Source organism: Sinocyclocheilus anshuiensis, unplaced genomic scaffold (assembly GCF_001515605.1).
Source record: "Sinocyclocheilus anshuiensis isolate Anshui unplaced genomic scaffold, SAMN03320099.WGS_v1.1 scaffold234, whole genome shotgun sequence".
NCBI classification, from domain to species: domain Eukaryota; kingdom Metazoa; phylum Chordata; class Actinopteri; order Cypriniformes; family Cyprinidae; genus Sinocyclocheilus; species Sinocyclocheilus anshuiensis.
Genome location: NW_015544165.1, coordinates 1,243,921 through 1,269,876, shown reverse-complemented (window position 1 = coordinate 1,269,876; position 25,956 = coordinate 1,243,921). Strand labels below are relative to the sequence as shown.

Sequence of the window (25,956 nt, the reverse complement as noted above, 5' to 3'; positions counted from 1 at the left end):
TCGGCTTTCACCGTGGACGAAGCAGAGTCCAGCCCAGGGTCGTCACATGTGGTTGCCGCAAGCCCCCCGGACGCTTCTTCGTCGAATCTGCCGGCCGTGCCGTTCTCAAGCCCGCCGGCCTCTGCATACTCTAGGCCGCCACTCACTCAAGGCTGCGGTGCTAATGTGTTTTTTTAACCTTAAACCGCATAAACACATTTCATTACACCAAATACACAAAATAATGTTCTTTTTAGCAGCATCATATGACCCCCTTTAAAGCAGCAACAGATAAAAGTAACGCGCATGCCTGTCAGCAGTATTCTGGCATTTATTTGACAACCTAGTCAGAATGTAACGTTACCAGTTGGATATTAAAGCCATTTGTCAGATGAAAATTGAAAATGTTGGAACTCTGCTATATTAATGACATCAAAATGTGTGGGTTGTTGCTAAAAATATATTTTTACTTTTCGGAACAATTAGACATGTTCTTTCTGGTGGACTAGTGGAAAACATTGTACATTGAAACATGATGAGGAATTGCTAGACTTAGGAAAAAAAACGTAGCCAAAAAAAAAGGCCTTATCCACTACATAGCATCAAAATCCCTTTAAGACAAGTCATTTCACTCGGTGGCCATCTTTGAAACGCCTCCCAGGCAAGTTTACGATTAAATTTCATATTTGAAATCACCAATGAAATCATAATCACAACTCTCTCATAAATGTCGTTTCTTTTGCGTCAAAAAAAAAGCGTCTTTTTCAAGCTAGACCAGCCAGTGCGCATGCGCAGTCCCACGCGCACATCTCAGAACTCTGATTGTTTCTATAGCAACTGGGACTTCTAGCGTCATCTGCAGTGATGCGATGACTTTACCGATTAGTGATGGGCTCTTTTATTCAGAAGGCAGGGCTTCCTTCGATAGAGTGGCCATATTGAACGTTGCATTTTTCACCATTCAAAACTATATGAGTGACACGTCTTGGGTATTCTGTAGTCTTTGATAGCATTACCCAGTACACCCTAGCAATGCTGTAGAACTCCTTTAAAATCTGTTTAGTAAACAGTCAAAGTTGTCAGGCCTGCTCCTGTGCCATGGCATGAGTTTTTTCCATGGAAAAGCACTGCTCACGTTCTCTTCACAAAATGTTCAAATCTAGTTCAACTAGCTGCTCTGTGAAAAACACAATTAGCCCCAAGTGTATGTGTACTATAATGGGCTCAGAAATGTGGGATTTGCATTAATAGTGGGTGTTAATTATACTCTCTCAGACTCAGGTGTTTGCTGCAGATGGTGCTGTTGCAGAATCCTCCCAATCTGGAACTCCGCAGGGAGAAGGTGTGAACCTCTATACATGCACATAGAGCTCAAAACCTTTGTTTATACAATGTCATTATTTTTCTCACTTGTGCTGGCTTCTTGACTTGACCTTGAAATTTTTCCCTGTCATTGCTTTTTCTGTCTCTAGCCTCTACGCCTGAGGAAATGCGTGAAGAGAAAAAGGAGCAGGAGGGAGAGAAGGGAGCTTCCTCGGAGGAGAGCCGAGCTGCCAAAGCTAAGGCCAGCAAACTGCTGATGCCTACTTCTACCATCCTGAGGCTGCTTGCAGAGCTGGTTCGCTCCTATGTTGGCATCGCCACTCTCATCACCTCTTACAACTACACAGCTGGCCAGTCAGAGCTCATTAAGGAGGTGAGTCACATCAGTTTGATGTACAACCAGTTTCAGGCCAAATGTTTCACTTTTCACATCATACTGTTTTTAGAGAACGGAGTCTGTTTATGCAATATTGAGTTAGAACACATTGCCTGGACATTTATTTCAGTGTATTTGTAAAGTGTTTTTTTTTTTTTCTTCAACTTATCAAACCTCATTCGTCATGTGTAACAGTTGTGAACCTATATATGTACAGGATTGCAGTGTGCTGGCATTTGTGTTGGACCACTTGCTCCCACACACCCAGAACTCAGAGGATAAGGACACCCCTGCCCTTGCGCGCCTTTTCCTGGCCAGCCTCGCTGCAGCTGGAACAGGCACTGATGCCCAGGCGGCCCTGGTCAACGAGGTCAAGGCTGCTTTGAGTCGAGCATTGGGCATGGCAGAAGGCACAGAGAAGCACGCCCGGTGAGTCGAGCTGCCTAGTCGCTGTACTAAAATTGACTTTTAAATAATTAAGATACCTAGAACGTACTTAGATCCGTAAAACTTGACTAAACTTGAACTTTTCTCTCTTTATAGCTTGCAAGCAGTGATGTGTATCATCAGCACCATTATGGAGTCATGTCCCTCCACCTCAAGCTTCTACAGCACAGCCACAGCCAAGACCCAGCACAACGGCATGAACAATATCATCCGACTCTTTCTGAAGAAAGGCCTTGTCAATGACCTTGCACGTGTGCCTCATAGCCTTGATCTATCCAGGTATCACAATTTTATTTTATTTTTTAATCTTTTATCCCAACCTTGGTTAATTGCCCATTAATATAATTTTGGGCAAAAGTTAATTTTTATTCATTTTATTTATTTATTTTTTCTTTTCATTGCTGTTCTTGGTTTCTTGCAGTCCTAATATGGCAAACACAGTAAATGCTGCTCTGAAGCCTTTGGAGACGTTGTCACGAATTGTGAACCAGCCTAGCAGCCTGTTTGGGGGCAAAGGGGGATCCAGCAAGAATAAGACGGAGCATGACACTGTTGGCACAGTCAGGGACAGCAACAGCAACACCCAAGATCAAGGTAATACTCATATCATTGATCACAATCTCAGCAGAGTATGGATACAGTGTCTTTGCTGAGTTATGTGTGTTTTATGGCTGATATTGTGTACAGGGGAGGCAGGTGAGGCAGAGCCAGCAGAGAATCGTGACCGTGGTCAAGCCACAGATGCCGACCTGATGGATGGAGAAACCGAGGGAGACACCGTGGTCATTGCTGGACAGCCTGAGGTGCTGAGCACTCAGGCCATGCAGGTTAGAAGCACAGCAGTTTGTGGATCTGTTCTCTATTGATGAATATGAAAATCCTTCTCCAGCTGAACAATGTTTGTTGTTCATATATTCTTTTAGGTGGAGAATGAGTTGGTGGATTTGATCGATGAACTTTTAGAAAGAGATGCAGGAACCGTTAATAGCACCATCATCGGTAAGTGATTTATTTGATTCCTGGCCAAATATGGAAGTGATACAGAGTTGGATGCGTGTTTTTAATTTGATTTTACTGTTAATTAGTGGGTCGCTCTGGAGAGGATGAGTCTCAAGAGGACGTGCTGATGGATGAAGCTCCTTCCAATATGAGTCAGGCCTCCACTCTCCAAGCTAACAGAGAGGGTAGGACATAAATCTCTCTTGCATATTAACTCTTGGCACTTATGATGACAATGACCCATAAACGGTATAGCTACTCATTGGGTCTGCTAGAAAGGGTGCCCACCCTCTGAATTTTAGTGACTCCATCTGGAACGTAAAGCACTTATCTACATTTTTTTCTATTAGTATTATTTTAAAACCCTGACATTTATTTAATAGACTTTGTTCCCAGTTTCTTTATACTCTTCAAAACTGTCTTGGGGAAGATCCTGCAGTCATTTTGTTTTCTTTACTGATTTAGACTCTATGAACATCCTTGAGCCAGAAGATGAGGAGCACACACAGGAGGAAGACTCCAGTGGTAGCAACGAGGATGAGGATAGTCAAGATGAGGAGGAAGAGGAGGAGGAAGAAGAGGAGGAGGATCAAGTAATAGTTATTTAAGCAAAGTCATAAACCACCGTAGAAAAGAGTGATATCTACTTTTTTCCATTCTTTTCTCATTGTGTTATGTGTTCTCAGGATGATGAGGAGGGAGATGACGATGACGATGACGAAGGCTCAGAAATGGAACTGGATGAAGATTTTCCTGATATCAATGCTGCTCCACACATTCGTTTTGAGAGATTTGACCGAGACGATGACCTCATCATTGAGTTTGATAACATGTTCTCCACGTCTGGTAAGAAATTAGCTACTATACATTTATTCCCTATTTTTTAATAAGTCAACGTAGTTTGAGTTAAACAGCCATAAGATGTTCTTCTTATAATTTTTTGACGAAATGTGTCACGTCTACTCTTTCTGTCTTTTGTACACTTCAGCTGACATCCCTCCCTCACCAGGAAATATCCCCAGCTCCCACCCTCTGATGGTGCGTCATGCTGACCATGGCTCACTGACTCTGGGGGGATCAGGCACCAGCAGCAGATTGGCTCAGGGCATGGGACGCAGCCAACGATCTCTCCGCCAGCTCACGGCCAACACAGGCCACACAGTCCATGTACATTACCCTGGTAACCGTCAACCCAACCCTCCTCTCATCTTGCAGAGGTGAGTCATTTAATCAACTTATTTGCCTTTCAGTTTAATTAAGAAATGAAATTACAAGCTTTACAATGGTGCAGAAATTTGATTGTTCTTTTTTTCCCCCCTTAAAAATCATAGCTTTCATTGCTTGTCTTGGTTTCCTGTTGTTCCAACATGGCAAAGATCATAAATGAGACTCATTTACAATTCTGTTTGGTGCCACTGCAGCTTCAAATTCCTTTTTTTGTGTGTGTCGTTGTTTTTTTTGTGTGTGTCAGATTATTGGGCCCCAGTGCTGCAGCTGATATCTTGCAGTTGTCAAGCTCTCTGCCTCTGCAGTCTCGCGGTCGTGCACGTTTACTGGTGGGTAACGAGGATGTGCATATTATTGCCCGTTCGGATGATGAGCTACTGGATGACTTCTTCCATGAGCAGAGTAGCACTGGAGGACAAGCTGGTGAGTCTCCCACAGACAAGCTGCTTTAAAATTAATGGTTACAGATGCATTTGCTAAACCCTTCTGTTCTACAGGCACCCTTTCAAGCATCCCGACTGCCTTAACCAGATGGACGGATGAGTGTAAAGTCCTGGATGCCGAGAGCATGCATGACTGTGTGGCAGGTGAGACCATCTCAAAATGAATATATTATAGCATCTGTTGTTTATACACTGCAGGAAGAACTGATAAAGGAGTTTTTTCTAATGGCAAAACTAAAGTCTAAAGTCTTTGTCTAAAGTCTTGTGCCTGGTTTCTCAGTGGTGAAGGTCCCCATACTGCAGCACTTGGAGAGTTTGCGTGATGAGGAGCTGGAGGAACGCAGGGAGAAGAGGAGGAGACAGTTGGCGGAGGAAGAGGAGACAGCCAAGCAGAATGAGAGTTCTGCTGTTGGAGAGGAGGCCCGGGAACAGAGCCTACGGGTAAAAGAGCGAAATGTAATCAAATAAAGATAGAAATTACATGTGAAGCCTATAATTGTAGTGTAGTTTACAGGCTGTATTGCAGACAGGTGCTTCTATTATAGACACTTTGTTGATTTATAATGGTAGCGATTGAGTTTTGATGTTTTGATCATGTTTATGATTGCCAAACAATGTTGCTTGCCACATTAATATAGGATTTAACTGTGTGGTCACTTTTGAATGTGGCTTATCTATTCATATGCTGCCATACAAAATTTAGTTTTCTAAGATTTTTTAAAAATGTTTTTGAAAAAGTTCCTCACCAATATATGGATTCCTTCAATAGAAAGCTAATTCTAAATATTTTGTAACCATGTACTGTTATGAGTTTTTTTATTTAAAGCTGCAGTCCGTAAGTTTTGCCTCTTTGTCGCCATCTCTGTTTGAAAACCTGCAATTGCAGCTGTGTGCGGAATTATCTTCGTTGCGTGGGTTGTGAGGCGCACGGCTCCAGCGTGGATGAATCTAATGTTTTGAGGAGTATGTGTGGCACTCAGTCACCGCACTGGTGTGGATATTGTACTTTGCACTCACAGATTCTAGCCTTCATCTTGGAATATGACTCAAATAAGCATTTTCACCATATCGTCATCTAAACAAGTAACAAGTCTGCTACGTTTGTTCTGACCAACTGAGGAAAAAAGCATTACAATAACTTGCGCTACCAAAGGTGATTTAATCGAAATTAGCTCATATCACATCAAACCGTGCAAATTATTATTATTGTTATACTTTATTCTCAAATTGTTAATTTTAACAACATCAGCATTGCGTGACTGAGTATAGTGTGTATACCAAGCGGCAACCTTCCGGTCTCTCTCATGAAACCAACATGGAAGTGACTAAAACTGCAATTCATCAGTTCTGTTATAATGCTACTCTGTGCGGTCGTCACCGGTCTATTAAAATGCACAACATATTATTATTTCTCTGGATTTAAACATTCTTCGAAACATTTGGGATAATGTAAGTATACAAGTCAGCAAAATATGTAACACTGTTCTAGTGGTTTTTGGATATTTTATAGGGCGTGGCCACTTGAGTGACAGGTGGATTGCCGCTGCTGTCACAACTGTCGAGCTAGGTGGGCGTGGTTTCAGCAAACAGCTCCCGCCTCTTTGCCCATTTTTGATTATCTGGGAGCAGTGGTGTATAAAGTACCTGAAAGCCATACTCAAGTAAAAGTACAGATATCTTACCAGAAAATCACTTTGGTAGAATTTGAAGTCACCGTTTAGAATATTACTTGAGTAAAAGTCTTAAAGTATGTGATATTTATTGTACTTAAGTACGAAAAGTATTTTTTAAATCTTAAACGTACTTGAGTATTGAAAGTAAAAGTACAAGTAAATTCAAAATGGAAAAGAAGAGTATATATAGAAGAATATATATAAAAAATGTTCATACACAGCTTGAGTAGCAAGATTGTGTTCAGTTTTAGCTCTTTCTTCCATTTTGTATTTTTGGGTAAGAATAAGAAGCTCTTCATCCGGTACTTAGTGTCTTTCATTCCAACACAAGAAAACATTTCTGGAATCTACATCTGAATTGGCATTTAGGTGTATTTACACAGTTTAATGTATCTCAGAGGGGACATGGATGCATTTAACGAGTTACAAATGCATAAATAATGTTTTGTTTTTAACATAAAACTTTGAATACTGATATTTGAAATAATTTAAAACATGCAAAAAATAGTCAATGTGAAATTAAAACCGCCAGTAAGTGACAGCAAGTGACTGTTAATGAGTGAGTCATTGAGATTCAGCCGATTCATTCAAACGACTGATTCGTTCAGAAACAAAGCTTTTCTTTCAAGCATACGTTTTGGTGTCTCACTATGGGATACGCCCCTTCCGCGTATTCCTAGAAGCCCTATTACATTACGCCAGCCCCAGTTGGCTGGCAGACGTGACGTTGTGTCTGGGAGTGGCCTCCCCACCCCTCAGTATAAAGGGCACAACACAACGTCACCACGACATTCAAAAACCTCTTCTCGCTTCACACCAGAAGCCTACATATTAGGTATACTTTTAACGAACTCCTGGACGAACAACTGTCCTCCACGCCATTTTTCGCCTGACTCCTTCAATTTGCATTCCAGCCGATTGCAAGGACTGTTCGATATTACGATGGCTGCAGCAATGCAGACTGTCCCGGCTAGTGAGGGAGATGCTGTGCGACTTTGTTTATGCGGGAACAAAATTTCATGCAAGAACACACACCAGGTGTGTCCCGGTTCCTGTGAACACTGCGCACGCTTCACTATGAAGAACCTTCGTCGCAGGCTAGCACGCCAAGCTAGCCTGTCAGGCCACGATCCCCTCATGTCACCTAGCCCCGTTCCAGCTGCCACTCCGCAGGTACCCATCCCTGTAGAGCTGCCCACCACGGCAGCTCTCTCCTGGGGTGAACAGCTTGACGTTTGCGTCCCTCTGCCCAGTGTGCTCAGCACGGACGAGAAAGAGGACGCGCTTGATTTCGAGAAAGAGGGACAATCTGACTTTCTTCTCTCTGAAGAAGAGGAAGATTTCGAGGACTCCCCTTTGCACGGTAAAAACACTGAGTGGCAGCATTGGTTCTCTTTCAAGCATACGTTTCGGTGTCTCACTATGGGATACGCCCCTTCCGCGTATTCCTAGAAGCCCTATTACATTACGCCAGCCCCAATTGGCTGGCAGACGTGACGTTGTGTCTGGGAGTGGCCTCCCCACCCCTCAGTATAAAGGGCACAACACAACGTCACCACGACATTCAAAAACCTCTTCTCGCTTCACACTAGAAGCCTACAAATTAGGTATACTTTTAACGACCTCCTGGACGAACAACTGGCCTCCACGCCGTTTTTCGCCTGACTCCTTCAATTTGCATTCCAGCCGATTGCAAGGACTGTTCGATATTACGATGGCTGCAGCAATGCAGACTGTCCCGGCTGGTGAGGGAGATGCTGTGCGACTTTGTTAATGTGGGAACAAAATTTCATGCAAGGACACACACCAGGTCTGCTCTGCATGTCTTGGGCTGAAACATGCCCAATTGGCGATCGAGAACCCCGGTTCCTGTGAACACTGCGCACGCTTCACTATGAAGAGCCTTCGTCGCAGGCTAGCACGCCAAGCTAGCCTGTCAGGCCACGATCCCCTCATGTCACCTAGCCCCGTTCCAGCTGCCACTCCGCAGGTACCCATCCCTGTAGAGCTGCCCACCACGGCAGCTTTATCCTGGGGTGAACAGCTTGACGTTTGCGTCCCTCTGCCCAGTGTGCTCAGCACGGACGAGGAAGAGGACGCGCTTGATTTCGAGGAAGAGGGACAATCGGACTTTCTTCTCTCTGAAGAAGAGGAAGATTTCGAGGACTCCCCTTTCCTCCCCCCTGCGCTCCCGGCACAACCCCTCGCCGCGGCGGGATCCACGGAAGATGCGGACGGGGCACCATCCCCTCTTCTCAGTGTTGATCTGCAGGATGTGTGCAAACGCGCTGCAGAGAAACTAAACATTCCGTGGCCGACCGTGGTAGCAGAGGCTGTAAAGTCTCGCTACGAGGGCAAGAGGCTGCCGAGAGCGAAACGGGCAGCACGGCAGCTCCTTCCTGTGTTTCCAGAGCTCCTGGAGGAGGTTGCGGTGACCTGGAAGGACAAACCGTTCACCAGCAAGATGCCCGTGCAGGGAGGATCCGCTCTCGATGTGGAGGGAATGGAGAAGGTAGGACTTCTCCGAATGCCCCCCATGGAGCCATTAGTTGCCGCGCACTTAAACCCAAAGCACACGGCGGCTGCAAATCCGACATTGCCATCCAAAGCGGACCGTTTCCAGTCAAGCATGACGGAACGCGCTTATAAAGCAGTTGCTCTCTCTGTCAGGGCTCTGAACGCGACCTCTATGCTGACCGCGTACCAAGCGGAATTGCAGGACGAAGCGTCGACCATGCCAGGTCAGACGCACTGGGAAGAGATCTGTGTCGTTACGGATCTTTCTCTGCGTCTTCAGAGGTGCGCGGTTCAAGCCGCGGGCAAGGCCATGGCCACAATGGTCATTCAAGAGAGAGGACGTTGGCTTAACTTGGCGAATTTCTCTGACAGAGAAAAAGAAGCCATCCTGGACGCGCCGGTGGTCTCAGAGGGCATTTTTGGCTCGGCTCTGACACTGATGCAAAAGAGATGCGAGGAAAAGAAAAAACAATAAAAAAATTATAAAAATGTGTCCACATTCAAATGTACCATCTGTTCCTGTTTCCATTGACACCGCTTCTTTTTTTATTTGATTTTTTAGAATCTTTTAAAGATGTATTATATAAAATAGGATGCTGTGCTACGGCTAAAATGAGTGCTTCCTCCATTTTTGAATTTCTGCCACACAGTCCCGCTGGGTATTAAGGACAATACAATTCGGGTACAGACTGCAGTTTGCCGCTTCCCCCCCCGCATTTCAAAGGGATAATTCATTCTCAGGTGCAGGGAGAATTAAAGCATGTTCTTCAGGAAGAAATTTCCTCTCTGTTGAACAAAAGGGCGATAAGAGTGGTCCCACCCGAGCAGAGCCACAGCGGATTTTACTCGAGATACTTCCTCATCACAAAGAAAGGGACTCGAGCTCTTCGTCCCATATTAGATCTGCGTGCACTGAACAAATACTTAAGGAAGTACAAGTTCAGAATGCTCACTCATTCTACACTCCTAAAATTAGTGCGCCAGGGCGATTGGTTTACGTCAATCGACCTGAAAGACGCATATTTTCACATAAAGATATATCCACCCCACAGGAAATTCCTGAGGTTTGCTTTCCTTGGCGTGGCATGCGAATATCTGGTTCTACCATTTGGCTTGTCTCTCAGCCCCCGAATGTTTGTAAAATGTACAGAAGTGGCCCTGACTCCGCTCAGGGAGAAAGGCATTCGTCTCGCTACTTACATAGACGACTGGCTGGTGACAGCCTGGTCAGAGCAAGAAGCGAGAGAACACACAGTTATGCTTCTGGAACATATACAGAAACTGGTTTAAAATTAAACATCGAAAAGAGTGTTTTAATTCCCACACAGTCTATAACATATCTGGGGCTGTCACTGAACTCTGTGACATTCAGAGCGCGACTGTCGGAAGACAGGGTGAGAACTCACTCGTTGCATGACTGATTTTCAGAGAGGAAACTGTGTCTCCTTTCGCACATGCCTCAGACTATTAGGACTGATGGCCTCAGCCCTGATAGTTATTCCCTTAGGCAGACTGTTCATGAGAGAGTTTCAACGCTGGTTAGCGTCTCAGGGGCTGGACCCATTACGTCACTCCCGGAGGAGAGTGAGAGTGACGTCAGAGGCAGTCTTGGCACTGCGCCAGTGGAGACACCCGACCTTTCTGGTTCAAGGGGTACCCATGGGCGTGGTTCGAGCCAGACAAATCATAACAACAGACGCGTCGTTGTCCGGTTGGGGGGGCATTCACGAGGGCAGGATAGTGAATGGAAGATGGGGTCAACAACTGACCAATCTTCACATAAACTATTTGGAAATGCTAGCCGTTTTTCTGACGCTGAAGCATTTTCTTCCTTTTCTGAAAGGGCATCATGTTCTCGTGAGAACGGACAACACTACAGTTGTGGCTTACATAAACCGACAGGGAGGTCTCAGATCACTTTCTTTGCACAAGTTAGCACGCAAACTGATTTTATGGCGCAATGCCAATCTTTTATCCCTGAGAGCGACGCATGTACAGGGTGTCATGAACCAGGGTGTGGATCTGCTGTCCAGGGGCAATCCCCTCTACGGGGAGTGGAAATTGAACAGGGAAGTGGTCGAACAGATTTGGAGCATATATGGCAGAGCGACAGTGGATCTGTTCGCGTCCCACGGCAGTTCTCAGTGTCCTCTGTTGTTCTCTCTGAAAGATCAGAGCGCGCCTCTGGGGATAGATGCGCTGGCGCACGAATGGCCTCGCACTCTCCTTTACGCGTTCCCACCGATAGCGTTAATATCCCCAACACTTTACAGAGTGAGGGAGGAGGGACTGAAATTTATATTAATAGCTCCGAGGTGGCCAGGGAAATACTGGCTAGCGGAGATCATACATATGCTGTACGAAGACCCGTGGTCTCTCCCGCTGTGCAGAGATCTTTTGTCACAAGCAGAGGGGGAGATTTTTCATCCTCATCCAGAACGCCTGGCACTATGGGCCTGGCCTGTGAGTGGTTCAATCTAAATACAACCGGTCTGTCTGACAGCGTTATTAGAACCATACAAAATGCTAGAGCTTCATCGACTAGGTCTCTTTATGAATGCAAATGAGGCGTGTTTGAGCGCTGGTGCACAACTAAACACGAGATTCCCTTTCAGTGTTCAGTGGCAGTTGTTCTATAATTTCTTCAGGATTTGATAGACCAAGGGAAAGTGTTTCTGGCTGCTATTTCTGCTTGCCACATTGGTTTTGATAACAAAACTGTGGGACAGCATCTTTTGGTATGTAGGTTCATGAAGGGCGTGCGTCGCGCTTTGCCAGTTTCAAAACCGCAAACTAACCCTTTAAGTGAGGTGTCTCACCAGATCACCCTCCTTGCTGTGCGAAGCGAGGAAGAGGTGTGCTTGTTTTGAATGTCGTGGTGACATTGTGTTGTGCCCTTTTATACTGAGGGGTGGGGAGGCCACTCCCAGACACAACGTCACGTCTGCCAGCCAATTGGGGCTGGCGTAATGTAATAGGGCTTCTAGGAATACGCGGAAGGGGCGTATCCCATAGTGAGACACCTCACTTAATGCTATCAGAGAACCGGGGTTACGCAAGTAACCTATTGATTTGACTGTGTTAATGAGTGAATCACTGAATCATATTCAACCGATTCGTTCAAAAAGCTGGTTCATTCAATAAGTAAACACCGTCCATTGCTCAGAGGCGCAAAACAGTGCTGTGATCTTTGTTTGGAACTATTAGTTGGAACTACTTTGTTAGCGAAATTGAGCAAAAACAAGCAATATTATGTCTAAAATGTAAGTCACTTATTGCATTACTGAACTTGTATAAAATGATTATGGCAGCAAGTGACTGTTAATGAGTGAGTCATTGAGATTCAACCGATTCATTCAAACGACTGATTCATTCAGAAACAAAGCATTTGACTGTGTTAATGAGTGAATCACTGAATCATATTCAACCGATTCGTTCAAAAAGCTGGTTCATTCAATAAGTAAACACCGTCCATTGCTCAGAGGCGCAAAACAGTGCTGTGATCTTTGTTTGGAACTATTAGTTGGAACTACTTTGTTAGCGAAATTGAGCAAAAACAAGCAATATTATGTCTAAAATGTAAGTCACTTATTGCATTACTGAACTTGTATAAAATGATTATTAAATGTGTTCATACTGATATCTGCAGAAAAACGGTAGGGGCCTACTCTTTGTGTGATATAGATTAAGTTAACTATATTAAATTATATAAATATAAAAAGCACACTGAAGCATTTTTGCCGTCTACAATTTAGAATGCCTGGAATTTTGAGTTTTAATAGACTAATAAATCAACGTGCGTGCACTCTGTGTGATTTGGTGATTACCTACAGGGTGTTCGCGGGTCCTTAAAGTCTTAAAATGTCTTAACGTTTTCCTAATATAAGGCCTTAAAAAGTCTTAAAATGTCTTAAATTCGGATTCGATGGGTCTTAAATATTTTTGGTCACATTACCGCTAAAATATCTCAAGTCTGACGGACCTAATGACTGTTTACAATCATTGGACAGACCAAAGATTTTTTTCTTCCCCGCGGTAAGTTACTGCGTCATCGGAGAGAATTGCAGTAAGTTAGCAGAATACAGAATACAAGGTCGCGCTGAGGCTCACTTTGTCTCTATTGTGAGAGACTTCAGAACAAATGAGCGTAACAGCACACAAAAACTCAGAAGAAACAGACGGAGGTAAAAATTCACAATGTTTAGTTTATTCATAACATGATATAGTTAAGTAACACCATGACAAGTGAGCTATTTTGCTCAATATTCTCACGACGCAAAAACACATTCAAAACACCTACAGAGTGCACGCATTACGTTAAGTCTAGTGCGCGTGTGCATTTACAGTGCCTTCTTTCACTGCATGATTCAGTCTATTAAAATACATTCAGAATGATCACAAATTCAAGACATTGGGGCAGAAAATGTGTATATTTATACCAATTCTTATAGTTACTCAGTTTCACATGGAAGAGTGCCTTTTTTCTCCAAAAATTACCATATACAAATGTAATATAAAAAATTTTTTTTCAATAAACTAGAAGTTTTATTAAAAGACTTACGTTTTAGACACCATATTGCCTGTTTTTGCACTATTTCGGCAACAAAAATAATTCCAAACAAAGCCACAGCGCTTTTTGCGTCTTTGAGCAACATGACAGCGTTTTGTTCCTGAATGAATCAACTGTTTAAATGATTCGGTTCAATCGCAATGACTCACTTATTAACAGTGACTTGCTGCCACCTACTGGCGGTTTTAATTTCACATTTAAAGTACCTTTTCATTTTTTAAATCATTTCATATATCATTATTAATTTTTTTATGTTTAATATAGCAAATTATTTATGCATTTGTAACTGCAGGTTAAATGCATTCATGTTCTGCAGTAAACAGTGTGTAAACACTTCTAAATGCCACTTCAGGTGCAGCTTATGTCTGGATTGCAAAGATGAATTTTGTTGATACTGATTTCATTTGCTTGGTAACAGCCCAAATGTCTTATTATTCGTATTCACTGATTAAATGTAAGAATTTGATTTAAAAGATGATGCACACTTATAGAAAAAACGGCTTTATAAAGGTAAAATGCCCATAAAAGGTAAAAATCAACTTAAACTTATTGGAAAATATTAATTTCTATCTGACCACCACACAGAATATGAAGAATATGAAAAAATGTAGGAGTCAGCTGTCCACGAAAGTCCTTAAGATACCAGCATGATACACGCACTCAATCAAATATGCTTAGGGGAAATGTATCGGAGTAAAAGTATACATTTTAATTAGGAAATGTAGTGGAGTAAAAGTAAAAATTGGCAGAAATATAAAAACTCAAGTAAAGTACAGATACTCCCAAAAAATACTTAAGTACTGTAACGAAGTATTATTACTTCGTTACAATACACCACTGTCTGGGGTGACGCACTGCCAAGATGGCGATGGCCGGCTCAACCTACTTTAGGCTTCAAAAACCCTCTTCGGAAACCTACGGATGACGTCACGGACACTACGTCCATGTTTTTGTGTGTATGTATCAGGTATGTATACGCAACTTGGTATTTCCGCGCTGTCTGAAACACATCTCTTGTGCGCGCTTTGTGTGCGAGAACAGCGCGTGAGTAACGGATTGAGCGCTCTTTCGTTTCTTCTTCTTGCGGTTTAAAATTGCTTGTACGTGTAAATTGGCAAATTAATCTGCGAATCACGTGCGTGCCGAACGGTAGGGTCTCATCCGTACGTATTACGGATCAACTGTGATCCGTTTAACTCCTAATATGTGACAGATCAGAGCAATCTTTCATTTACTTATTTAACATGAAATTGTCAAATTGCTACTCTATCAATCGCATACAAAGAAAAATACAGAATATTTAGAACAATCATTAACATAAATAAATAACAGTGTCATATCTATACACATTTTTGCTGCATTCACATGTGTTTCATAAACACATAATCCTTTCTGGATTACAAGCCGCCATCAAAATGATACATTTAATTATTCCAGCTGCTGTGAGAAAAGGCGATAGCCTAGTAGCCGGGACAACTTCTTTGTTTACAGAAGTGACGTAATGACGCAGCGGCATGCTCGAATTTCCCGCAAAAACCTACCCGTACCACTCAAATTAGAAAACATTATTATAAGATGACCATTGTGAATCGGGCTAAAGTAAGGCGATAGTTTCGAACACTGGCTGGTTATGTACTTGCTCAAATATTGATTTTGGATCATTTTTAACCAAAAAAGTTACGGACTGCAGCTTTAATGTGACGCAGCTGTTATTGTGCTGATGCAACTCTTTATCATTCATTATGAATTTGTTTTATAATGTGGAAAAAAAAATATTTCTGTGTATACATTACTGTGATTTTTGGATTGAATTCAATCAGTATTGATTTATAACAGGACCATGGGTATTAGCCAGGACACAGGTCACATCCTTAATTCAGTGTTAATTTCACAGTAAGGATGGATGAATTGTTTTTATTTCCCACAGGGCTCTGGGCTTGGAACAGTCAATGGAGCTGTAGAGAACGCTGCAGGTAAGAGCATTGCATGTTTGTATTTTTTTTACAGAATTTGATGTTGATAGTGATGTAGTGCATGTTTTTGTTAATTGCTTTTTCATTGAGCACAAAAAAATGCAAATCAAACAGTGTTTTGTTTCTGAAATGTGAAAATTTACTCATATTTCATCGTGAAGAACCAGGGTTCTGGATGAGTTCTGCTGTGGGCTGTGGGGTGAGGTAGTAGTTTGTATAGTTTTAGGATCACACCAGATCTGGGAGATAACTATACAGTCTACTGTCTTTCCCACGGTAACCGCTTCAACAGCTGGATAATCTTCCTGCCTATCTCCATCGCTGCGGCAACTGCTGCTATGCAACAATTAGTTGCTCAATCAATCAATTGTTTCTAGCTAATTGTTAATTGCTCAATTATTTGTAGGTTTACATCTACATGAATTGCATTCACCACACTACTGTCAATATAAACACATCTACGTTTATTTATTTATTATTTTTTTTGCCTTTGGCTGTAAAATGTTTGAAGGTAGTTATCGTCTCCAGTTGGATGAGGCCACAGTCGCTGTGTTGTGGTGAGGTAGTAAGTTGTGTTGTTGTTGGGGATCAGTATAGTGTGGCCCTTGAAGGAGATAACTATACAATTTACTGCCTTCCTCGCTGCAGACCCTCAATCACATGCCCTGCCTTTTCATTACCTTCTACAACTGAGCTACAGTGTCATTTATTATGTTTATCTTAACTGATCATGTCCACAATACTCATTTCTTTTCATTCTGTTATCTGGTCAGAAGGAGAACAGGCTCAGAGTGGGGTGTCGTCCTGTCTGGACCCTTCTCGCACCTCTGAGGGTTTCCTCACAGCACCCCCATCAGGAGAAGTCACCCCAACCACCCCTGCCCCACACGAGCAAGCCCTCGTCTCTCTGGAAACAGCCATCAGTCAGCAGGTGCACCAGCCAATCACAGAGCTGCTGCTGGCTGACTCCAATCCTGACTCTCACGGAGCCTTGGCAGGGGCGGGGCTGCCCCAGCTCTCAGCATCTGATAGCCTGAATTGTGAGGCAGAAGCTTCTCAGATGGAGATGTCACCTGCACCCACTATTGGTGAGAGAGGAGTAGGAGGAGCATTGGATGCAGTCGGGGAAGGTAGATTAACTTTGTATCCTGTAAAATTAGATTTTACACACTGGTTTGGTGTAGTGACATTCACATCACAGTGAATTCTTCTCCTTATTCTACTTAAAAATGCAACAGCTAAATGTTCTGTGAAGAGGCTGAGTCTTTGTCAAAATTGTTGTATGATCCCACTGCATTCTACATGCAACTACTGCATGTACTTTCCCCTGCCTTTTGCATTGCGTATGTTGATTTGTTTGTCAGTTGCGAACATGAGTTGAGTTTTTTTTCCCCTGCTTTTTTTTCTCTCTTTCTCAGCTTCTCTCAGTCCAGATATAGCTGAAAGTTCAGAGCCTGTGCCAGTGGGTGTGTCTCAGCTTGAGGGTTCACCCATGGATACAAGCAGTCCTGCCTCAGGAACGCAGGAAGAGCCTGCTTCCAGCTCCACTCCACCCAATCACATGTCTCAGGAACTGTCAGGAAGTGGTGACAGTGGCCTCACAGACAGGCAAACAGATGCAGAAACAGGGTGAGTATTTGGACCACAGTACTTCATATATAAATAGATGAGTAGGGATCGGCTGTTATTGCATTCTTTTTTTTGTTTGTTTGTTTGTTTTAAAAGAAGTGTCTTTATTATCTTTAAATTTCACACAAAAAATATCTGAGAACAATACACATCTGTTGGCAAGGTTGTAGGATTTGAAGCTAACAAAAGGCCTAAAGGTCTGTATTGGCCAATGATGATGGTCTCAAATGGTTAAATATTGGTTAAATTATCAGCCAGTCACCTGTTAGAAGCTTTCTTCCATTTGCATTTAAAGGTAAATTTACTCTTTAATTTTTACATTTACTTTTAATAGATGAGTAAAAGTGTCTGTCAATGTTCAGTTCAGTGCAGTTCAGTTCAATTAGTACACTTTATAAAGCCAAAAAGTTAGGCAATGTGAAGTTCCTTTAAAAGCATAATTTTATACTGTCAATAAGAATAATGTACTTAGTTTTGTATGACTATTGAATTCTTGCCATATTATAATCTTTTTCAGTTCAACTTCTGTTTCATCTCCTGGTGAGACCATGCCTCGGAGTGACAGTGCAGATAGCCAATCGCAGGCCATCCAGGAGGAGCCCCTCCCATCCACCAGCAATGAAGAAGAGGACCCTCTGGCAGGTTGGTGTTTCAGCTTAGATTGATGATGGATATAGAGCTATACCTCAACTTTGAATCACATGTTTTTGTCACTTCCTTGCAGGCATCAGTCTGCCAGAAGGTGTGGACCCATCTTTCTTGGCAGCACTGCCTGAAGACATCCGTCGGGAGGTGCTGCAGAACCAGCTGGGAATCAGACCTCCTTCTCGGCCTCCTGTCACCTCCACATTGGCATCGTCAGCTAACACTGTGCTGGGAGGAGGGCCAGGGCTTACTGAGGTCAGCCCAGAATTCCTAGCTGCTCTGCCACCTGCAATACAGGAAGAGGTATGAGTAACAATTGCAGAGATATTTTAAATAACTTTTCTAAACAGAAAAAAATCTTCAAAACTTGAATGTTTTCTAATGCTATCAGGTCTTGGCCCAGCAGCGGGCGGAGCAGCAGCGTCGAGAGTTATCCCAGCAACCCCCACAGGGCGATCAACCTCTGGACCCTGTCACGTTCATCCAGACCCTGCCCTCTGAGTTGCGGCGATCTGTTTTGGAGGACATGGAGGATAGCGTGCTGGCGGTCATGCCCCCAGATATTGCAGCAGAAGCTGCAGCACTGCGAAGGGAACAGGAGGCCAGACAGAGACAACTGATGCATGAGAGGTTGTTCGGTCACAGTTCTTCCTCAGCCCTGTCCGCCATCCTACGCTCACCCGCCTTCACAAGCCGTCTCGGTGGCAACCGTGGGGTACAATACACTCGATTGGCTGTGCAAAGAGGGGGGACTTTTCAAATGGGAGGGAGTGCCAATCACAGCCGGTGAGTGTGACAATGAAAAGGGCTTGATGCTTGAAACAATTACAAGCACATTAAACTTTAATGAACAGATTATTGTGCTGATAATAGTAAATAGTAATTCTCTCTATAAATATTGAATAGTGTGTTAAATGATGTTCTTAGTCTTCCTGTGATAGGGCAGCCCAGACAAAAGCTGCTAGAGTTTACTTAGAATTAATTGCCATAGACAGTTTGTGTAACCTAAAAATCAATAATAAAAATGTCTGATTTACCGGCTACTCATATAAAAAGATGACGGAGATAAAATATGCACTCTTACAACCTACAACAAATTACAAAATAAACACAATTAAGCAAACGTTGTCAAAATTCACGAATAGATTGTGTGAACCGCAACAGTGCTGTGTTTTGACTTTGAATGTACAGTGCTCACATTGATTTCAGCCACAGCCTCATGAAGTTTAATTTACACATTAGACCATATTGTGATTCCTGATTTTTCTATCCCCAAATTTAAGAACTTTTAAAATTTTAATTGACATTAGTTATACCATTTAAGATTTTTTTTATCTTAAAATTAATAAAACAGATTTTTTTTTACTTTTAAGGACCTGCAGGGACTTTCATTAAAAGCACATGCTCCTAAATACAGTTTTCAGTTTGCACACCTATTTTAAATTGCAAATATGAGTGAAGCCCTGATGAAAGCAGTATTTGTTTGTGGACAGTTACATTTAAAAACTCTAATTAATCTTTTGTTCATTTTTAAATCTAGGCCCTCTAGCTCTAATGTCGATTCTCTCCTGCGTCTGCGGGGGCGTCTTTTATTGGACCATGAGGCCTTGTCCTGCCTTCTAGTGCTGCTTTTTGTGGACGAGCCAAAGCTCAATACCAGCCGCCTCCACAGAGTGCTGCGTAACTTGTGCTACCACTCTCAGACACGTGGCTGGGTCATCCGCAGCCTCTTGTCTATCCTGCAGCGTAGCAGCGAGAGCGAGCTCTGCCTGGAGACTGCACGCCTGGAGGAGTCCCGTGGTAAGCGCTCACTAAGCCAGGGCTCATCCAGTGGAGGGAAGGGTTCCACTTCATCCCCGCAGGCAGCTGTAGCCTCTTCATCATCGTCCTCCTCCTCATCTTCCTCTCTGGAGCTGTTGAACAGCGTGGAATCACGTAGTTCCAGTCAGCTCTCCTGGCTGTCTGTTTCAATGGATGCAGCTTTGGGATGCAGGACCAATATCTTTCAGATCCAGCGGGCGTCAGGCAGGAAACACGCAGAGAAGCATTCAGCAGGCGCGGGCATGAGCTCAGGAGGGCTCGGAGGTGGAGTGTCAGGAACGGGAGTGGCATGTGCAGGGGGAGGAGGTGGATCAGCTGTTCACATTCACCCACAGGCTGCTCCAGTTGTCTGTCGACATGTACTGGATACCCTCATCCAACTGGCCAAGGTACTAGAGCACCTTTAGCTAAAGGGCACTCATCATTTGTCAGTGCATTAGGCATGTGTAACATCAAATTCAAATTATATGTTATTACCATGGTATTGAATTAAGTAACAGAAACTTAAGTGTTGTCCTCTTAAAAACAAGTTTCATGACAAAAAGAAATTTAAGCATTAAATGCAATAAAGCAATACACAAAATGTATTGTGTACAGATTAAAAAGTGCATTTATTGTTTTTAAGTCTTGTTTCTCTCGCTCTTATTTCTTCTAGGTATTTCCCAGTCACTTCACTCAGCAGCGCTGTAAAGATCCCCTATCATCGTCCTCATCAGAGTTGGACACTCGTCTTTGTGCCAGCTCAATAACGACTGCCAGTGGAAGCTGCCGGTCAGGTGGCACCAGCCAGAGCAACTCCTCAGCTACCCTGAGTAATCTCCCTTCTACCCACAATTCCCTGAGTGGCTGCACAGTTACACCACAGTCCCTGGGCATCTCCACTGATTTCTGGGATCTCCTGGTCAAGCTGGACAACATGAATGTGAGCCGTAAAGGCAAGGCCTCCATGAAGACTGTGCCTCTAGGGGGTGCTGGTGAGACAGAGGGGGCTCTGTTGAGCCTCGAGGCTTCTCCGCTGGGCCAGCTGATGAACATGCTCTCCCACCCAGTGATCCGCCGTAGTTCCCTTCTTACTGAGAAACTACTCCGTCTGCTCTCTTTGATCTCCATCGCTCTGCCTGACAACAAGGCCACGGAGGTTCCAGCCAGCCACCCAGTGCCTCAGGCCCCAACTGCCACCCCCTCTGCACCTGCCACTCAAACCACAGCGGGGTCAGGGACCATCTCAGTGGTGGCAGGTACGGGCACAGCGCAGGGCTCAGTGGGCCCGACGCCCTCTCAACCACCAACTATGGTATCTGTTGTTGCAAGCAGCACCACCCCCTCCGGCAGTATTGCTGGTGAGTCTCTCTCAGAGCGTTTGAAAACATGAATAAATACCTGCTGATTTGTGGTGTTATAACAGTCTCCACTGAGATAAAATCCTAATTAAAATGGATAGTTCCAGCTCTTGCTTACGTTTGGCTGAGCCATGCTTGAAGCTTTTGTACAATAATCTATACATTTGATAATTCACAATGCTCAATACCAATTTTGCTAACACGGCAGAAATTAATATTAGGCTAGCTAATGAAAGTAAAATGTCATCAAACAGTTAACAAATATTGAATTATTGAAGTAAACAGTCAGTAAAAAAGATTACAAACATAGGATAAATACAAAGAAATATAGAAATTAAATAAGCAATTATTTTTTCCGCTCTGCATTGTGCCTAACAACACTCCTTACCAGTTCTAAAATCACTGTGAACCACGGTATTTTGAGGCTTACTGCTTTAATGTATTTCAGTCCAAATTTATAATGTGCAATGAAAAGTGAGAACTAACTGAAAAAACACACAGATTTATATGGAAGATATCCAGCTTGGTGCTGGATCAGTTCAGGTCATTCTGAAGTCAAATAATTTTGTATAATGCTGATGATTGACTAGTCAATTGTGTTTGGGCTGCTGGCAATACAATGTTTAAATCACATCGTTATACCTCATTATTTTAGCAGGAAAACAGAAGGCAGCAGTGAGCAGCACTGACATTGAAACTAAACTGGCCTCTGCTGGACTAACAGAGAAACAGCTGCAACTCTCTGTGGAGGTATTTAATGATGGTGCACGCACATATGTCACCCCATGTCTGGTTATCCTAACCCTGGGCTCTTTTGACCCAGCTCAGCAGTTGGATTAGTTACCTCCTGTGGTTTGTGTCCAGGTGCTGACATCCCACTCATGTTCGGAGGAAGGTCTGGAGGACGCGGCCAACATCCTGTTGCAGCTGTCCAGAGGGGATGCACTGACCCGAGACACTGTACTAAGACTTCTACTCAGTGGGGCGCGTCACCTCGGATACACCCTCTGCAAACAAATTGGTCAGTACTACAATACTTTAGAAGATTTCTGTATGGTTGCTCATTATGGTAGGTTAAGGTGCTCAATAGTGAATATGTATTATATGTAGACCACCAGGCATATGCTAATTTACTCATGATTGTGTTGTCACCACCATGAAGGTTGGCAAATAACCTGTTTTGCAGCATAGTTTGTAAAAATTAAAACTTAATCCTTCTCTTTTGCATCTGCTCTGGTTTTTAGGCACTTTATTGGCAGAGTTGAGGGAGTATAACCTGGAGCAGCAGAGAAGAGCACGTGCTGATGCTCAGTCTCCTGAAGCTTCTCATGAGGACCCATCCATCACCACACGCCTAAAGGGCAAGATGACCAGCAGGTGAGGACAGAGTTTCAACCTGCGTTACTGTTAGGGATCGACTTAATTGTTGTTGTTTTTTGATTTTTTTTTGAAGGTCTGTAAAGACTATTATTATCTATTATTATTAACTGACTTAATTTGATTAATAATATTTCACAATAATGCTGTATTTTTAATTACAATTTAAAATAACTTTTCTATTATAAAATATTTTAAAATGTAATTTATTTCTGGCAAATCTAAATTCTCAGCAGCAATTTCTCTAATCTTCAGTCCTTCAGAAATCATTCTAATATGCTGATTTGGTGTTCAAGAAACATTTCTTATGATCAATGCTGAAAAAAGTTGTGCTGCTTAAAATTTCTGTGAAAACTTTGATACATTTTTCAGGATTCTTTGATGAATAGAAAGTTTGAAATAGGAATTATAAACGTCTTTACTGTCACTTTTGATCAGTTAAATGTTTCTTTGTTAAATAAGCTAATTTCTTTATAAAAAAAAAACTTACTGACCCTAAACTGTTGTACAGTAGCCTCTAGATTTAAGCTGGCTGCAGTTAGGTTGGTACAAATTCCATTTAGTGTGGTTAACGGTAATAAAAGCTTTTGATAAATGAGTAAAAATTGACACAAAATTCGCATTTTCTCCAGACTATTTCACTACTTTATCTCCCATCTGCATAAAATTTTCTTTACATTAACAGTACTTGTCCTTCTCCTTGGGTGTACATGAATTACAGATTTGACGGGTCAGAGAGTGTGGTGATTGTGGCTGCTCAGAAGCGCACGTTAGGTGGTCGTGAGCTGCAGCTGCCCTGCATGAGCTCACTCACGTCCAAGACCTCCACGCAGAAGTTTTTCCTGCGCGTGCTGCAGGTCATCATCCAGCTTAGGGAAGACACACGGCGCGCTAACAAGAAAGCTAAGCAGACAGGAGGAAGACTGAGTAAGTCACTCTCTTTTAACACAGAGGAGTCCTCTAGTCCTTTAAGAACATGTCTATGCTTCTTATGAAGCTTCGAGTCGCTTCTCCCATTGAGCGATATAGACAGCTTATTTTATGTTCACAGGTCTCTCTCGATTTATTCTCCATTTGTCTCCAGGTTCGACCAGTCTGGGCTCGGCCAGCAGTATCCAGGCTGCGGTCCGTCAGCTAGAGGCTGAAGCGGACGCCATCATTCAGATGGTGAGAGAGGGGCAGAGGGCACGCCGTCTACAGCAGGCACCCCCACCCTCTTCATCCGCATCCTCTTCCGCTGCTGCTGCTGCATCCGCTGCTGTGGCTGTGGCTGGATCGTCTGCCCCCAGTACCTCTGCAACCAACAACCCCCCCGCTGGCACGGCCAGCACAGCCACGGTTAGCATGGGCCGCACTGACAGCAGGCAGACTGCTACTGACTTTACTGACCCTCACACACACCCATTTTCATAACATCCTGAGAATTTCTTAGTAGTGTTATCTGACTTATTGCTTATTACTGACTTATTTTAGTAAAGTTACAATCCATTTTTTTGAAGGACATATTGCACCGTATTACACACAGGGCAGGGCGAAATAGCTGAACATTTTTGTAGTAATCTGACAATATTCTTTTTATATCTTTATTTTAGATGTGTATTTCTATGTTTAATATAAGAATTAAAACACCGTAAAATGTATTAATGTTTTTTACTATTCTCTACTGCTCTGCCTTCCACTGCATCTTGATGCATTTAATGCACAAAGTCTGTATGGTGCAGTGTTTGAGATATTTGAATGTTGCATCCAGCTTTGTGATTCTCTCTCATCTCTGACTTTGTCTCTTTGTGCGTGGTTTGATTTTTGGCTGGCTGTCCATGCTTCTTTGCTTAAGCTCCATCCCAACCCCCTCTCTCACCAATGTCTGAATGTTTTGATGCATGATACTGAGTCTCTAGCACTGCATCTGGTTTCAGTCTGTGACTACCCCCACTTCATCTTTTTTCCCTACATTATACACACTGTTTGTCTCTTCCTCTCTGTCGGGAGGGAATTGTATTGAATCTCACCCTGTTCCTTGGTTCCCCTGGTTCAGTCGGAGGTGCACTCTGTTGCCGAGCCCCCAGCAGCTCAAAGAGATGATTCGCCTATGGATGTGGACCAGCCCTCACCCCTAGAGCAAGACCAGGCAGCAATAGGTGAGGTCCTGTGAAATAATAGATGTGACGTGATGGCAATAGAGGAACATCAGTAGCTGGAATGACATCATAGAAATCACTGAACTTTTTTTTTGAATCATATGTGACTGCTGTAATCTATAGTGGTACTGCGAGGAGTCTACCAGTTATTATTTGATCTTAAAGTAATTTGTGAAAATGGATGTGAAATGAATGTTTACCTGGTGCTGCATTGATATAACTTGAGAAAAATCAGTGTCTGAAATGATTGGTTTATATAGTATGTATGTATGTTAAAATATGGTTTGCATGTGTAAAAAGGTGAAGAAAGCAGCAGTCAGCAGGAACAGGAGGAGCGCTTGCCTGACCTACCCCTTTTGAGTGAGCAGCTGTTGTTGGATGAACTATGGGACATGCTGGGGGAGTGTCTGAAAGAGCTTGAGGAGTCTCATGACCAACATGCAGTTTTAGGTATTTTTATTTTATTTATTTATTTAATGTTTTTAGAAATAAAGGTATTATTTCATGCTAACAAATCTCTTTGTACTGCTGTAGTGCTGCAACCTGCAGTGGAGGCTTTTTTCCTGGTGCATGCCACCGAGCGGGAAAGCAAACCTCCGGTTCGAGACACTCGAGAGAGCCAGCTGTCACACATCAAGGATGAGCCACCCCCATTGTCCCCTGCCCCGCTCACCCCCGCCACCCCCTCCTCCCTGGACCCCTTCTTTTCAAGGGAGCCCTCTTCTATGCACATCTCCTCCAACTTGCCTCCAGACACACAGAAGTTCCTGCGTTTTGCAGGTGAGTCAATCAAACACAAGCTGTCCCTAATGGTTTTGCACAGTGTAGAGGAATACATGATGAATACTGATGAAGGCTGTCCTCGATATGAACTCCCTCTCTCTGTCTTTAACAGAAACCCACCGCACAGTGCTGAATCAGATCCTGCGACAGTCCACCACTCATCTGGCAGATGGGCCATTTGCCGTTTTGGTTGACTACATTCGCATCTTGGACTTTGATGTCAAGCGCAAGTAAGATACTTTATCTGGCTTTTATCCACCAAAATCAAAAAGAATTTTTTTTTTTAAAAACATTATAATAATGTTATACAAAAACAATATAATAATTAGAATGACATTGTACGACAAAACATATGAAAAAGTTTAAAGGCTTTTTACCCCCAAATACTATAATACAAATAATATAATGCAAACAATACATAATTGCAATACTTTTTTATTACCTTGATTTTTACTGTAATACTAATAATAAATTAGTGTATTAAAGTAGTGAATGTCTATTAAGAATTATTATGGAGAATGAGAATTACAAAAACTCTGAAGTAAAACATCTGAATGTAGTTATGAGAATTTGTGGAAAAATTTCTTTATGCAAAATATACTTTATCATTTTTATTTATTTAATGGTTTTGGGGGTGAAATGAAACCCAGTTGCATATATTTGTGTATTAATTTCATTGATTTATTTTTTATTAAA

The 25,956-nt window shown here is 42.9% G+C and overlaps 1 protein-coding gene across 1 annotated transcript in view; it reads left to right on the top strand.

Moving 5' to 3' along the window:
• LOC107695790 (E3 ubiquitin-protein ligase HUWE1-like) overlaps window positions 1-25,956 on the top strand; it is a 59,531-nt gene that overhangs the window by 30,458 nt on the left and 3,117 nt on the right. The window contains 31 exon segments of the mRNA XM_016495835.1: window positions 1,255-1,321; window positions 1,452-1,675; window positions 1,896-2,107; window positions 2,222-2,404; window positions 2,547-2,719; window positions 2,813-2,952; window positions 3,049-3,124; window positions 3,211-3,309; window positions 3,590-3,717; window positions 3,811-3,970; window positions 4,113-4,341; window positions 4,596-4,774; window positions 4,849-4,938; window positions 5,075-5,235; window positions 15,482-15,527; window positions 16,301-16,657; window positions 16,946-17,156; window positions 17,674-17,798; window positions 17,881-18,104; window positions 18,193-18,587; window positions 19,342-20,011; window positions 20,278-20,962; window positions 21,618-21,712; window positions 21,827-21,983; window positions 22,207-22,339; window positions 23,061-23,266; window positions 23,424-23,677; window positions 24,375-24,477; window positions 24,778-24,927; window positions 25,012-25,257; window positions 25,373-25,490. Of these exon segments, the coding sequence (XP_016351321.1) occupies window positions 1,255-1,321; window positions 1,452-1,675; window positions 1,896-2,107; window positions 2,222-2,404; window positions 2,547-2,719; window positions 2,813-2,952; window positions 3,049-3,124; window positions 3,211-3,309; window positions 3,590-3,717; window positions 3,811-3,970; window positions 4,113-4,341; window positions 4,596-4,774; window positions 4,849-4,938; window positions 5,075-5,235; window positions 15,482-15,527; window positions 16,301-16,657; window positions 16,946-17,156; window positions 17,674-17,798; window positions 17,881-18,104; window positions 18,193-18,587; window positions 19,342-20,011; window positions 20,278-20,962; window positions 21,618-21,712; window positions 21,827-21,983; window positions 22,207-22,339; window positions 23,061-23,266; window positions 23,424-23,677; window positions 24,375-24,477; window positions 24,778-24,927; window positions 25,012-25,257; window positions 25,373-25,490 (6,296 nt within the window).